The sequence below is a fragment of the Meriones unguiculatus genome, chromosome 16, assembly GCF_030254825.1.
Source record: "Meriones unguiculatus strain TT.TT164.6M chromosome 16, Bangor_MerUng_6.1, whole genome shotgun sequence".
In the NCBI taxonomy this organism is placed as follows: domain Eukaryota; kingdom Metazoa; phylum Chordata; class Mammalia; order Rodentia; family Muridae; genus Meriones; species Meriones unguiculatus.
Window position 1 is genome coordinate 2652910 of NC_083363.1, and position 13545 is coordinate 2666454.

The window sequence follows — 13545 nt, forward strand, 5'->3', positions numbered from 1 at the left end:
CAGAACAAGTAACAGGGACTGAGCGCTAATAAACAGAGAGGAGGGACATTGAGCCGAAGAGTATTTAAGACAGCATGGAAATGGAGAAGCAGCTTCTTCCTTCTGGGACATCAGGAGAGTACAAAGGTCAGCCCCTGCTGGGAGCTTTCTTTGCCTCTCTGAGCTGGCAGATTGTCACCCCAGCATCTGGCTCCTGAGTCTTCATCGGTAAAAAATTGAATGGCTGGTAATTTCGATTTTAAAACATTTTAGCACCCAACATGGGGCATGACCCCATTGACAGAGAGATCACTTTAGCTGTGAACAAACTGAAAAGCTATCAGATTTGGTAAGTCATCTGGGAAATCCTCAAAGACAGAGCTAAAGTACCATAGTTGAAGGCTTTAGAACCCTGTGTAGTGTTACTCCAGATGGCTTGAAAAAAGAAGCAGAAAATGAAAAGCTAAATAACTCAATTATAATTGGCTCAATACCAAATATAATTATTATCATTTTGGTATTTTGTACTTTATTCTTAATATCCATAATGGCTCTTTTTACTCACTCAAAGAAGGATTGATAAAATACAAACCTTAGAAGGAAAATTAGAGAGACTTATAAATGAGAATAACAAAATTATTCAGACACAGATAGAGGAATTTAGACAAGTTTTAGAAAGAACTAGAAATATATTCAGAGAGAAGAATTTAGACATACAGAGTATTAACTAATTCTAGAAATAAGCTTTGTCTAGCTTCCTGTATGCATTTTCAGGTTTGAGTCTGAAGCAAGTAACTAAAAACAAAGTTTGTGTGCCTAAGATGTGCTTAGTAGACTGTGATCCTAAAAATCTTTCTGAGACCTGCTGGATACGGCATTTAAAATGTTTAGACTTTCTGCCATTTCTAGCAGTAACATTTTAAGTTTACAAGAAGATGACAGGTCCACCTGGATTGTGGTAGTGAGACCACTGGGTAAAACTGCCCCCTGTTCCACAAACAGTGGAACCTTTCATTGCTTTGTTTTGTCTAGCCAGGACTCCACTAAGATGACAAACACCCACACAGAGATCAGCTTTGGACTACAGACTGCTCAGGACATTGAAAATGCTGAGTTCTCAGGAGACTGACATGAACATTTTATGGAACTTTGAACTCAAAAATATTTAACCCTAAAACTGCCAAATACAACCAAGCTGGACATTGTGCAAAGTTTGGCAGAAATAGCTTCGGTAATGTAAATAGTTCTAATGTGTTAGAGTTAAAAATCTTTCCTTTTTATTTAGACAGAAAGGGGGGGTTGACGCCTTTCACCTGTTCAAACAAAAAACAAAGAACCATCTTTAACTGATGTGTGCACGCTGCACATTTCATCCATATGTTTTTGCAATAAAGTATATTACTTGTGAGCTTTTATATGTTTACAGAACAAAAGGACCAGACACCAGTGGGATGGAGGTAGCCTTGCCATCCAGGATGCTGAGATGCCGAGACATGTTTATTCCATCATCCTGCTTGATCCGGCCTTAGACTGCCTCAGTTGCTGTTTCATCAGAACTTGCCTCCAGGACAGCCTCAAAGGCTGTTCCTGCATTTTCACAGCACATGCAGACTGGGCAGCAAATGTTAGCAGCCAGCTTCCTTAAGACTTGATCATTGTCCCAATTTCTTGGGCTCTCCAAAGGAGACTACATTCCAAATCAGCAGGAAACAATTTTAAGAGAGTGACACCCCATTCCTGAAAGGCAGGGTGGATGGGCTTTTGGTCGTTCGGTGGGGTATGGATGTTTGTTTTCATGTAGGGGAATTTGGTTGCAAGTTAGTGTATGGTCTTTGATCAGAGAGGAAACAAGGTATTGGAGGCTAGCCTCAGTGATTTCCCTCTTTTCGTTTCTCTATCCTTCTTCCTTTCTGATGTAGGGAGAACAAGGTTGAAAAGAAGAAAGGAGAAATATAGAAATATTATAGAAATAATAGGAAAGAAGGGTAGATTTACTCTTAAACTACTCTTAAACATTTTGATATATTGATACAAAATTAAGGTTATATTTTGGTATTTTGTATCAACTTATTTAAAGATATTGCACCTTAATAATTCTTTAAAAATGCAATGTGAAGTTTGAGACCTTTTGAAAGCTACTATTACAAACTGTTTAGGATAATTAAGAAGTGCAAGTTAACAGTCAGTCAATCAAACCTGGGGTCTTGTTAGGTACTAGTTGAGTTAATTGCAGAAGTATGCTTCCTATACTACATTTAAGGTAATGGCTAGGAACAAGCGATTCAGATATCTATAGATGGATAGATGGTCTTCAAAAACCTCAGAGATCTATAGGATGTGGCATTTAAAGATGTTCTATTAATTTGAGACTTTTTGACAATAAGACAAGGCAGCTCCTGGCAGCACCCCAATACTGCTTCATAGAAGATGATAAGCTTTGAAGGACCTCCTTATGTAATTTGCTTCAACTGTGGAAACTGGGCAAGAAGATGTCCCTCCCTCAACTGCTGAGAGTATGCTGTCCAAGCTCTGGACAAGCAGGACACGAAGAAAGCCGAACTCTGTAGGACAAGGTGGAGAGTACTGTCTCCAAGACTGCTAAATACAAATGGAATGGACATTGTGAATGTAATTCTTACCAGATAGTATATAGTTTATTGATGTTAAAGAAAGAATCTTTTATTTAGACAAAAATGGGGGAATGTTGCAGGATTTCTGATCACATTGTGAACTCCAAGATTGTGAACTGAAAAAAATAACAGTTTTCTTTAAAAAAAGACTTTATTATTATATTAGTATGTTTCTTAGTTTATTAGTATATTAGCATGTTTCTCACAAACAGAAGAAATATTATTTACCAGTAACAGAAAATCCCATTTCCAGAAGGGAAACCACCAAAAAGCACAGGGAATCCTAACTGTCAAGTGCCAGGGACCCTGGTTTCCATTTCTGAGCCTCATGTCACCTGAATCTGGAGCTTTCCCAAACTCCAAATCTAGTAAGCAGGATGAAGGGACATTGAGTTCAGGGTATTTAAAGCTGTGGAGAAGACGTTGGGGATTTTTTCTTCTGGGGCATCCATGGAATTGGGTCAGCGAGGTGCTTTCTGAGCTAACAAATTTTCACCTCAGCATCAGGCTCCTCAGACTTCATTGGTAAAGTGAGACGTTTAGGATTTTCTTTCTTTTAAACAATACACATACATACACAAACATGAACACACACAAAGAGTTAAAATGAAGTTACCAAGGTGATAATGCGCCTATGAGACTCCACAGTCTGACAGGGAGGGAGGCCCTTATGACGGGAAGCTACACTGTGAAGCTAGGCTTTGCCACTCTGGTAAAGGAGATGTCCCCACCTGTGACCTCTAAGAGTTTAGTCAGATCATGTCATATCATATGTGACACTCTATGTGACTATTTACTTAGGTGAGAGCAAGATTCAAGGAGGGAAAGCTACCTGTGGGGTAGAAAGAATAATTCAACATCAGACTAGGAATTAGTAAGCCCAGGAAATCTAAACATGAAAACGTGTATCAGAGCCCACAGAAGGCAGCAAAGCAACTGTTTGATACTATGACTGACATATGTCATTCACTTTTTTAATCTCAGAATGTACCAACATCAGAAGGGATTCATGGGGCTGGAGAGATGGCTCAGTGGTTAAGAGCCCTGGCTCGAGGACCCAGGTTCAGGCCCCCAAACCAGCATGGCCTTTCACAGCTGACTGTCACTCCAGTGCCAGGGCGTGCACACCCTCTTCTGACCTCTTCGGGATCCTGAATCCACGTGGTGCATATACACACTCAGGCACACACATATACACATAAAATATAAATAAATAAATAAATACTCATAGCACTAATAAAAGAATGTAAAATATTGGAAGCTGGAGAGATGGTTCAATGGTTAAGAGCACCTGTTGCTCTTTCAGAGGCCTAAGTCTGGTTGTCAGCACTCATGTGGCAAATCACAACCTTTTACAATTCCAGACCCAACGCCCTCCTCTGGCCTCCTCTGGCCTCCTCTGGCCTCCTCTGTCACTGCACACATATGGTACACAGACAGATGCAAAACACTCAGATACCTTTACAAAATTAAAATAAAAAAGATGATAAGAAAAGCCGTAAGCTCTAAAAGAAAAATATTTTCTGTTAACAAATGTGTACATTTTCTAAATCAGAGGCACGAACAAAGGATAAAAATGCTTTTGGACCTGAGAGGATGTAATTTTATTGGGAATTGATTTGGATTATGACACACTAAAGAACAGCTGTCAATCAGGAAACAAGAAGTCAAAGATACGACAAAAAAAAAGGACTCACTGTCATGATTTCAAGGCAAACCAAGAGCAGCTGAGTGGGCAGATGCTGTCTGTAAAATGATAATCACTTTTTCCAACTTGTAGGAATAATCAATGAACAAAATGCAAAGACAATGATTATTGCAGCAGCAAGTCAGTGCTTCCAGCTTCACCAGCTTTTGCCTAAAGGCCAGAAAGCTCAATTTGACTCGTGGAAGTGCAAAGGAGAAGAGGAAAATAAAGCTGGAAACATCAATATCTTCCTCTAGAAAGGGGAATGAGAGAGTCAGCCATATGCAAGGGAAGAAACAAAGATCCATACACTGAACTGCCTACAGTAACTGGCGGGTCTCATAAGGTCAGCCGTGAAATCGGGCAGGGCTTTAGAAGGCAGCTGACTTCAGCCACAAGTTCATACTCTAACCCACAGGCAGCTGAGGCTCCCCAAACTGGAGTAAGGTTCAGGGTCTTTACACCCCCAAACAATGGAGCAAAACCCAGTGAGGCAGCTCTCATCACCTGAGGCAGCCCCAAGAGAGTAAAAGAGAGTATGCGCAGAACAGAACAGCACCCACTGCAGAAACACTGCCAGTCACATGGAAGAAAACAAATAAATGCTTTTGAAAATTTGTCACCCAAATTTTTAAATAAAACTTCCATATAATCCTGCTTGTTGGTACATATCAGTATGTTGTAGAGACGTCCACATGCCAGTGTTTACTGTAGCGATAACTAGGACATAGAAACAAGCTAAATTTCCATGAAATAGTAACAAAGTATGGTGAGTGTGTGTGTGTGTGTGTGTGTGTGTGTGTGTGTGTGTGTGCGCACTATCTTGTTCTGGGAAAACTCAGACAACCACCTTGGGGAGCAGAACTCCACGTGAGTCTGTACACCCCATAGTATCCCTGACTGGTGAGGGGCACTGAGCCTGGAAACTCCCCATTCTGACATGTCCCCAGGGTGGAAATCCTGCTGACGTCTCTCTAGACAGGCTGTGGATGAGGTCCTGTTCCTCGGAGGTGTGGTCTTCTGTGATCCCAGGAACAGGCTCTCCCTGTGCTTATGAAAGATGTGCTCAAGCTCTCTGAGCTGAAACCACATCAGAGAGGCCAATGTGTGTGTGTGTGTGTGTGTGTGTGTGTGTGTGTGTGTGGTGACTTCCCTAGTAGTCAGCTCAGCAATGACACCATGTGTCTGTGTAATGATGGTACCCATGTGCCTGGCATTTCCAGTGAGTGACCAAGAACCACAGATGCTGCCCCACTTCTGTTGTTTTAACTAATGTAAAAACATTAGTTATGTCTCTCATGCTCTGCCAAAACACCTGACCTGCAGGAGTGGAGGTGTGTGCTTCCGAAGGCGCAGCTTGTTATGACAGGAAAGGCTGGTAGCAGGATGGGAAGTCACAGCAGTCCACTGTCAGGAAGCAGGGAGACCAGCATCCAAACTCCTTTGTTTTTACCGTTTTCCCCAATCTGGAACCTCAGCCCATGGTGGGATTTCCCACCTCAGTTGAGTCTAGAGAGCCTTCGCAGATAAGCCCAGAGATGTACTGACCATCACCAGAAACTGTCACAAGCCTACCAAAGGCAAACCACAACTGCCCCTTTGCATCTCCTGACACACACACACACACACACACACACACACACACACACACACACTGTGAGGAAATCTGAAGATCCAGCTGTTCCATGAGGCTGATGGAGCCATCTGCAGGCTGAGGCTCTGAAAATTCATCTCCATAATAAGCGGGATGAGCCCAGTGCCACTGTTCATATCCTTTGTACATGATAATGTTTTCCAAGGTTGTATACGTCACCCAGGACTGGTCAGGAAACATTTCCCTACAATCGTCAAAACATCAGTGCACGTACAACAGAGTCAGAACTACACATTCCGAGATAAGATCTGAAGTAATAAGAGACAGAAAACAGAGATTCAAAAGGAGCAGAGGAAAGAACAAATGACAAAGGTGTAGACAGAGAAAAATGAAAAGAAAATCCTCGTTGCAATGAACAGACACAGGGAAGGAGACAAAGATGGAGAGAGCAGAGCTGGGGATGTGTACACAGACAGGGAGACGCAGGGGAGGGTAGATGGAGGCAACTGAGAAGAGGTGACTATCTCATCAGCTACAGGTACCCAGTCACTCTGGAAACATCCAGCTTCCCTACCACATCAACAAAACAAGAGTAAGTTGGGTTTTTATCATTTGCAACCACAGAGAGTGCTTCATTGTTGACTGTAATCTCTCAGAAATGAAGCTGAGCCTCAGTCAGTGTGACCTCATGGGACACATTGACACACTGGTGAGAGGTCACAGCCTCGGCCACCAACCCACCATGCTCTGCCCTCACCCACCTGAGAGACACTTATGTGAGAACAGCGCACTGAAGAGCAGAAGTCTGAGCCATGACGATGTGACAGCTGGGCCTCCTCCACCACCCATACATGGATGCCAGGATGCGTCTGATCTCCTTCATAGAGGAAACTGCTACTTCTGGCCAGTTTAGCTGGGTCACATTGGCCCACATGACTCCCACCCACCCCGCTCAGTTACAGAGGACACAGATGGTTCAGAATGTGTTTAATCATGAAAAAGGGGCAAATGGTTTCAGCACATCTCTTCAGCAGCCTGTGAGGGAGAGCGGAGACAGAAGCCTGGGGTCCGAGTAGATGGCGCTGTGGTCCATGGGCAGAGTGGAAGCACATGGACGGAGTCTCTAGAATCACTCAGGGGCAGAGCCAAAGACAGAGCCTTGGGGACTCGGGATCACAAGAGCTGAGCTGGGTACACTGGCAGTCTGCTGGACTCCAAATCAGAGCGTGGCAGGCAGGCTGGCACAGACAGGTGCTGGGGACATTCAGGCCTTACAGTGTGACAGTCAACTCACTCTCAGAGTCACTGTAGGAGCCCTGTGGGGGAGAGAGAGAGAGCGGTCACGGGAGGGACAGAGAGAAAGCAGTCACAGGGTGCCCTGAAGCTGCCTGGCTCTTCTGAATCCTATAGTTAGATATAGGAAGCTGGTGTCCTGGCCATGCCACCTGCCTCCCCACCGCCTGTGCAAAGGTGAAAGCAGCTAAAGGGGGACAGAGCTTCACAGGACACAAACGTGAGGGAGGGGAAGAGAAGCCACCACCTCCCAGGGAGCATGAAGGAGCCCATCTTTTGGTAAGTTGGAGGGATCTGTCTTCAGCCAATTCCCACCATTATCAACATCCAGGATCAAGTCTCCAGTGTGGGGCACAGAGCAGCCAATAGCTTGGTGTCTGAGCTCACAGCTCAGGCTCCACTCAAGACACCACTCAAGTGATGGTGGCAAAGTCTCACCAGGAACAATCCCTGGGGCTGCCCACAAGCTGTGATACCTTCTGGGATGATCTTAACCCCACAGCAGAGACAGACTGTGAACCAGGACTGTGCCAGGTAAACCAGCACAGTCCTTTCCCTCACACCCTTCCCTCACACTTTTCCTGCACACTCTTCCCTCACAGCCTTCCCTCTCACTCTCCCCCCACACTCTTTCCTCACACCTTCCTGCACACACTTCCTTCACACTCTTCTCTCACACCCTTCCCACACACCCTTCCCTCACACCGACACCCCTGCATCCCCTCCAGGTAAGGGCTGAAACATTACCTGCAGGAGGAGGCCCTCGTGCCCCTACAAAGAAAGTCACATAGAGAAAGATGGTGTTATAAAAACAGAGACTCTCACACAGCCAGAGGGGCGAGGGGTCATGCAGCTTAGCTGTAGCTGTTCTCTCATTGTCTGTACCCACTAAGACCCTGAGGACACGCCCCACACATATAAACATACAATGAATAAAACTGCCACCAGAAGGAGGAAAGCAAGGCCTGCACTCGCTCATTGGTGGAAGCTTCTGGGAAGGAGACAGTGAGAGTGGTGGACAGTGACGGAAGTCACGGAATGAGCACCCCCGTGGCTCTGCAGCACTCACACAACCAGTAAAATCAGATTCCAGCATCTCCCCTGGGATCTCCCATGTCCTCCCACCCCCTGCCCATCTCCTTCCTTCAGCCAGCTTCTACCGCCAGCCCCCACCTCCAGCCCCCCAGAGCTCCTCACCTTTCTGACTCCTGTGACGGAAGAAAAGGCCCAGGCCGAGGAAGATCAGCCCGAGCACGAAGCCCCCGATGCCACTCAGCATCTTGCCCTGGGCAGACTCAGACTGCGCCCCTGGGGAGCAGAGCCAGATGTCAGCTTTTGTCCCCACATGTCATAACAGCCCTGACTGAGAGCCTAAAGTCCAGCCTGAGCCATATGAGGTGACAGAGCCGGGAAGAGAGTTCTCTGCTCTGGCCTCGCCCGGGTGAGGAAGGGTCAGGAGATCTGAACACGGGTTGGGGAGGGGAAGGGGCTAAGTGGATGTTCGAACCTCACAGACTTATTACAGTCTTGAGCTAAAATACCCAGTTGTCAGCTTCTCTGAACATTAGGGATGAGTTCCAGGGCCCCAGCGTATGCAATGATCTCCCAGAGCCACTGTCAGGGAGGACCATCAGGTCAGGGCTCTCCTGATGCCCTTTCTATGAGGCGAGGGATATAGTTTCCTGTAGTTCTCAGCTCAGCTGTGGAATCAGACCATGCAGGACAAGTGATGGGGTGGGTGGCATGGGGGGATGGGGTGGGTGGCATGGTTGGGATGGGGTGGCTGGCATGGGAGAGATAGTCTGGTTGGCACAGGAGGCATGAGGTAAAAACAGGTAAAATCCCGTGTCATGCGAGCTCACAACGAGAGAGAAAAGTTCTCCTTACTCCACTCCACGGTGACGGGGCTCTGCAGGCTGGGGTGCTCCACGTGGCAGGTGTAGGCGTCTCCCCGCTGAGGGGTCATCTCCAGCATGACCAGGACCTGGTAGGTCCAGTCCCCGTTCTTAATAAGTTTCGTGGACACGACCCCCGAGGTCTCCTCCTGGCCGTTCCGGAACCAGCGCACTTTGACCTGGGCTGGGTAGAAATCTGTCACCGAGCAGACCAGCAGGTTGTGGTGGTTGAGGGCCTCGGTCCTGGACAGGGAGATGGCCACCTTGGGCTGCTCTAGGGTGACAGACAGGAAGACTGTGGGTGAGATGGGGGCACGAGGACAGGGAGATGGTGAGATGGGGCCATGGGGACAGGGAGATGGTGGTGAGATGGGACATGGGGACAGGGAGATGGTGAGATGGGGACATGTGGACAGGGAGATGGTGAGATGGGGGGGCCACATTGGGAGGCTCTGAATGGGGAAGAGGCGGGTAGCGATGCCTGCGTTCCGATATTGAGTGAATATCAACTCCACAAATGTACATTTAGCAGTGACTGGGGAAATGGCAGTCAGTGGCTCTTAAACAATGTGAAATGTGAGACAAAGGAAGCTGGGCAGTGGTGCAGGCCTTAATCCAGCACTGTCCTGCCAAGGCTACACAGAGAAGCCCTGAAGAAAGAAAGAAAGAAAGTGGTTTTCTTAAAATAAGTAACTAAAGGCAGCATCACTTCCTCATCTCCTCAGCCTGTCAACGCACTGTGGGACAGACGTCTTTGCCATCATGTCCACTACCTCAGAAGCCATCTCACTGTTTCCCTTGTCCCTTGAGGGTGAGAACAGCGCACACTCTAATGTGTTTCATGAAATTGAGGACATTTTGTCGTCACTGCTGCACCCCTCCCCTTTCAGTTCCACAGTCAAGTGCGTCAGTTACTGCTGCCATCACTGCACTCCCTTGCTGTGAGGACTCAACCGCCAACAGGATGGAGAACGGAGGGACGCTTCAGTTGAGTAACAGGGTTGCCGGGAAAGCACGAGGGGGGAGTTGAGCAGTGTTCTGAGGCGGCGGTCACTCAGTTGCGATGAACCGTGTTAAATCTGATCACCTGACTACCATGACGCTGTGATTGGCCTCGTGTCTAAGGGGGAGTGTGCTGGGAGTGGAAGCGCACCAAGGAGGAGATTGGGCTTGAGGGAAAGCTTCAGGGCGACCCAACACGCCCCCTGAGAGGGGCTAAAGTCACACACAGAGGTGGCCTCACGCGGGGTAGGGGAGGTGGAGGGGATTAAAGCAGCCAGGATCCCGCAGAGACTGCTAGTTTTGGGCGGGGTAGGTAAAGTACAGCCGCCCTCTCCTCAGAAAAGGAAGCCTGAGGGCGGGAGAACGCCCGCCCGTGGTTAGGGACACTTGCTGCCCTTGCGGAGGACCTGGGTTCGGTTCGCAGCCCTGTCTGTAACTCCAGGTCCCGGGGCTCCAACGACGACGCCCTCTTCTGTTGTTTTTAGTGCTTCCCCTCAGATTTTGAATCAATTTTAGTACGACCCAAGTTAGCACAGCCTACTCCAGAGCAGGAGGAACAGCGAGGCCTTCGGTGAGTGCCAGGCAGCAACCGGCCCTGAGGGGAAGGACCTCGGCTCCCAGCAGAGCCGGGTCGGGGGGGGGGGGGGGGAAGGGGGAGGGAGCTGGGCCGCACCGGGCAGAGGGCGGCCGTGAGGAGGCTGCGGTGCTCCGGGAGCCCTGGCTGCCTCGGGCCGCTCGGATCCCCGCGCCCGCCGCGCTCCCCTGCCCCCGCGGAGCCGCCCCGCGCTCACCAAGCCGCCGCAGGGAGGAGACCTCCAGCCCCTCGTAGTTGTGTCTGCACACCGTGTCCACCTCGGCCCGCGTCCCCTCCAGGATGTCCTTCTGGCTGTTCCAGTACTTGGCATCCGGCCGCCCCAGCTCGGTCACCGCGCGGTACTCGCCCACGTCGCTGTCGAAGCGCATGAACTCCTCCCGGTTGTAGATGTATCTGACCACACTCCGAATGCGCTGCGTCCCGTTGGTGTAGTAGCACTGGCCCTTGAACTGGAACAGGGAGTCCCCTGCGGGCGGGCGGGGCGGCAGGGGCTCGGGCGGGCAGTCGGGCGCCTCCCCCGGCCGCGCCTCCCCCGGGCCGGCCGCGTCCCCGCACGGAAGAGCGCGGAGGGGCTCGTCCGGCAGGAGCGGCCCTCGGGGAGCTCGCGGGGCGCTCGGGCTAACGGCCGCGAGCTCAGCCGGGGGCGGGCGCGGGCCTGGGGGAGCGGGACAGGGGAGAGTGCGGCCGGAAGGCCCGAGACTCTCCGCCAATTAGCGCGACAATGGAAAGGGAGAGGACGCTCGGCCGTCCCTGCGGCAGCCCGCGGGGGCCCTGAGCGCCGCCCGAGCGGGCCCAGCGCGCGGTGATGCTCCAGGCGCCTGAGTGCAGGAGCTGGAGCCGCCGCCGCGTGGAAGAGGCGCCGTCTCCTCTCCTCTCCTCTCCTCTCCTCTCCTCTCCTCTCCTCTCCCCTCCCTCTCCTCTCCTCTCCCCTCCTCTCCCCTCCCCGCCTCTCCTCTCCTCACCCCTCCTCGCCTCTCCTCTCCTCTCCTCCTCTCCCCTACCCTACCCTCTGCTCTCCTCTCCGCACAGAGCCCCTCCCCGGCTCTCACAGTTCCCTTCCCCGCCTAAGGTTCTCTTGGAAATTCAGTTTCCCAGGCCGGTGTTTGAATTTTCGTTTCCACTTGACCGAGAAATCTGGACTCCTTGTCGCTGGCTTCCCTCCGCCTGGAGCCTGTCTCCCTAAACCTCCACTCCACCTCGGGACCACAAGTCCAGCGCTGCGCTGCTGCCTGCGTTTCTCCGGCTCAGAATCGAGCATTTCCCCCAGACCAGGGCGTGGAGGGGTGGGGTGGGCAGGGGGTGTCCACGGGGGAGGGGCCGGCATCGCGGACCCTGCTGTTTCCTCACACAACCCCGTGCTCACGTGCGCTCTCTAGTTGGCTCTCCTCTTTCTCGCTTTCCTCTCTCTCTGTTTCTCTGTCCCTGTCTCTCTGCGTCTCTGTCTCTCTCTGAATCTGTCTCTAACTCTGTCTCTTTCTCTCCCTCTTCCTCCCTTTCCTCTGTCCTTTCTCGCTCTCCTCTCTGTCTCTCTCACACACCTCTCTGTGTGTCTCTGTCTCTCTCTCCCCCTCTCTGTCTCACTCTGTCTATGTCTCTCACCTCTCTCTATCTCTCTGTCTCTGTCTCTCTGTCTCTGTCTCTCTCTCTCTGGCGGTAGATTTAAACTCCTCCCTCTTCTCTGTCTCTCCTCTCTCTAGCTCTCCTCTCTGTCTCTCTCTCTCTCTCTCTCTCTCTGTCTCTCTCTCTCTGGCGGTAGATTTAAACTCCTCCCTCTCCTCTTTAATAAGCCAGGCCCTCCCTGTGCTGTAGGCGCGATCCTAACCCCAATATTAGAACACGGAGATGAGAGTGCAGCCTCAGCCTCTCTTGAGGGAGAGATCTGTGATAAACACTGTCCTGAATCAGGATCTGCCATCCGCCACACCCCAGGCCCTCAGAGTGACTCCCCAGGGCGCTGGCTCCCCCAGCACTGGCTCCCCAGAGCACCGGCTCCCCGGGGCACCGCCCGCACTTACTCGGGGTGTCTCTGCCCTCGGCGCCTGGACTGCTCAGCGCGGTCAGCACCACCACAGCGGCGGCTAGGAGGCTGGGGACCTGCAGAGCCATCTCGGAGCAAGAGGAACTGGCAGTCGGCAGGACTACACCTGCGCCCCCTCAGAAATAAAGTTTTCCAGCTGCCTAGAGCTATCTGTGACCTAAAGTGTTGGGCTGGTCCAGGAGGGGAACCAATCGGCGCTGGCGCTGGAGCGCGTCATCAGTCTCTGGGCAGACTTGCTTTAGGAAGGCGCTCTCCGCAGGGCATGCCCTGTGTCTCCGTGGAGCCCCACCAGGGGGACAGTCGGGGGGGGGGGGAGATTGTTCCCCTTAGTTACAGAGTAAACCTTTCCCAACCGCGGACTGGCTGTGTTTGGGGTTTAGGAAACCAATCGAGAACAGCGAGTCGCGGGCAGAACAACTCTGGCATTTCGTACCTACAGCCAGTTATTTCAAATCTGCTGCTGAAACAGGCGGGGCCCTGCGTTAGGGGACGGAGCGATCACCTCTCCTCTGACACTCTGGGGGGCCTCGGGGGAGGAAGCGGAGTCTTAGCGAGTCGCCGAGGCTCTCTCTAGCCTTGGCCTTCTCTCTGTGAGCTGGAAGCCACGCTTGGAGGCGCACTCATTAGACAGGGGTGTGGTGTGGTTAATAACGTGCGGGAAGAGCAGGTCAACGTGTGCCCGGCCCCGCTGGCTCCTGCCTCTTCCTCATGCGGGAATCCATCCCATGGGGGAAGTTCCGATGAAAATGCTCATTAAAATCAACCAGCTTTCCTCCTATGGACGCTTCTGCTGTTGAAATCCTCCACAGCCGTGATGTAGGTCCCTGATGTC

At 50.7% G+C, this 13545-nt stretch overlaps 1 protein-coding gene across 1 annotated transcript; it reads right to left on the reverse strand.

The window, feature by feature from the left end:
* Positions 1–6862: 6862 nt before the first annotated feature.
* Positions 6863–12856, reverse strand: LOC110543234 (rano class II histocompatibility antigen, B-1 beta chain-like). The gene is made up of 6 exons (XM_021629624.2): positions 12691–12856; positions 10872–11141; positions 9071–9352; positions 8381–8491; positions 7931–7954; positions 6863–7206 (listed from the first exon to the last, which is right to left on the reverse strand). Exons 1-6 carry the CDS (start codon positions 12779–12781, stop codon positions 7193–7195), a joined length of 792 nt encoding a protein of 263 aa, XP_021485299.1. The 5' UTR covers positions 12782–12856; the 3' UTR covers positions 6863–7192.
* Positions 12857–13545: the final 689 nt, after the last annotated feature.

Excerpts from the sequence above, each read along its gene's own strand:
- LOC110543234 (XM_021629624.2), bottom strand. The coding sequence starts at position 12,781 with ATGGCTCTGCAGGTCCCCAGCCTCCTAGCCGCCGCTGTGGTGGTGCTG. Across the intron at positions 9,353-10,871 it reads CTCCTCCCTGCGGCGGCTTG|AGCAGCCCAAGGTGGCCATC; the intron begins GTGAGCGCGGGG and ends CTGTCACCCTAG. Across the intron at positions 8,492-9,070 it reads CCCCGTCACCGTGGAGTGGA|GGGCGCAGTCTGAGTCTGCC; the intron begins GTAAGGAGAACT and ends TCTGCTCCCCAG.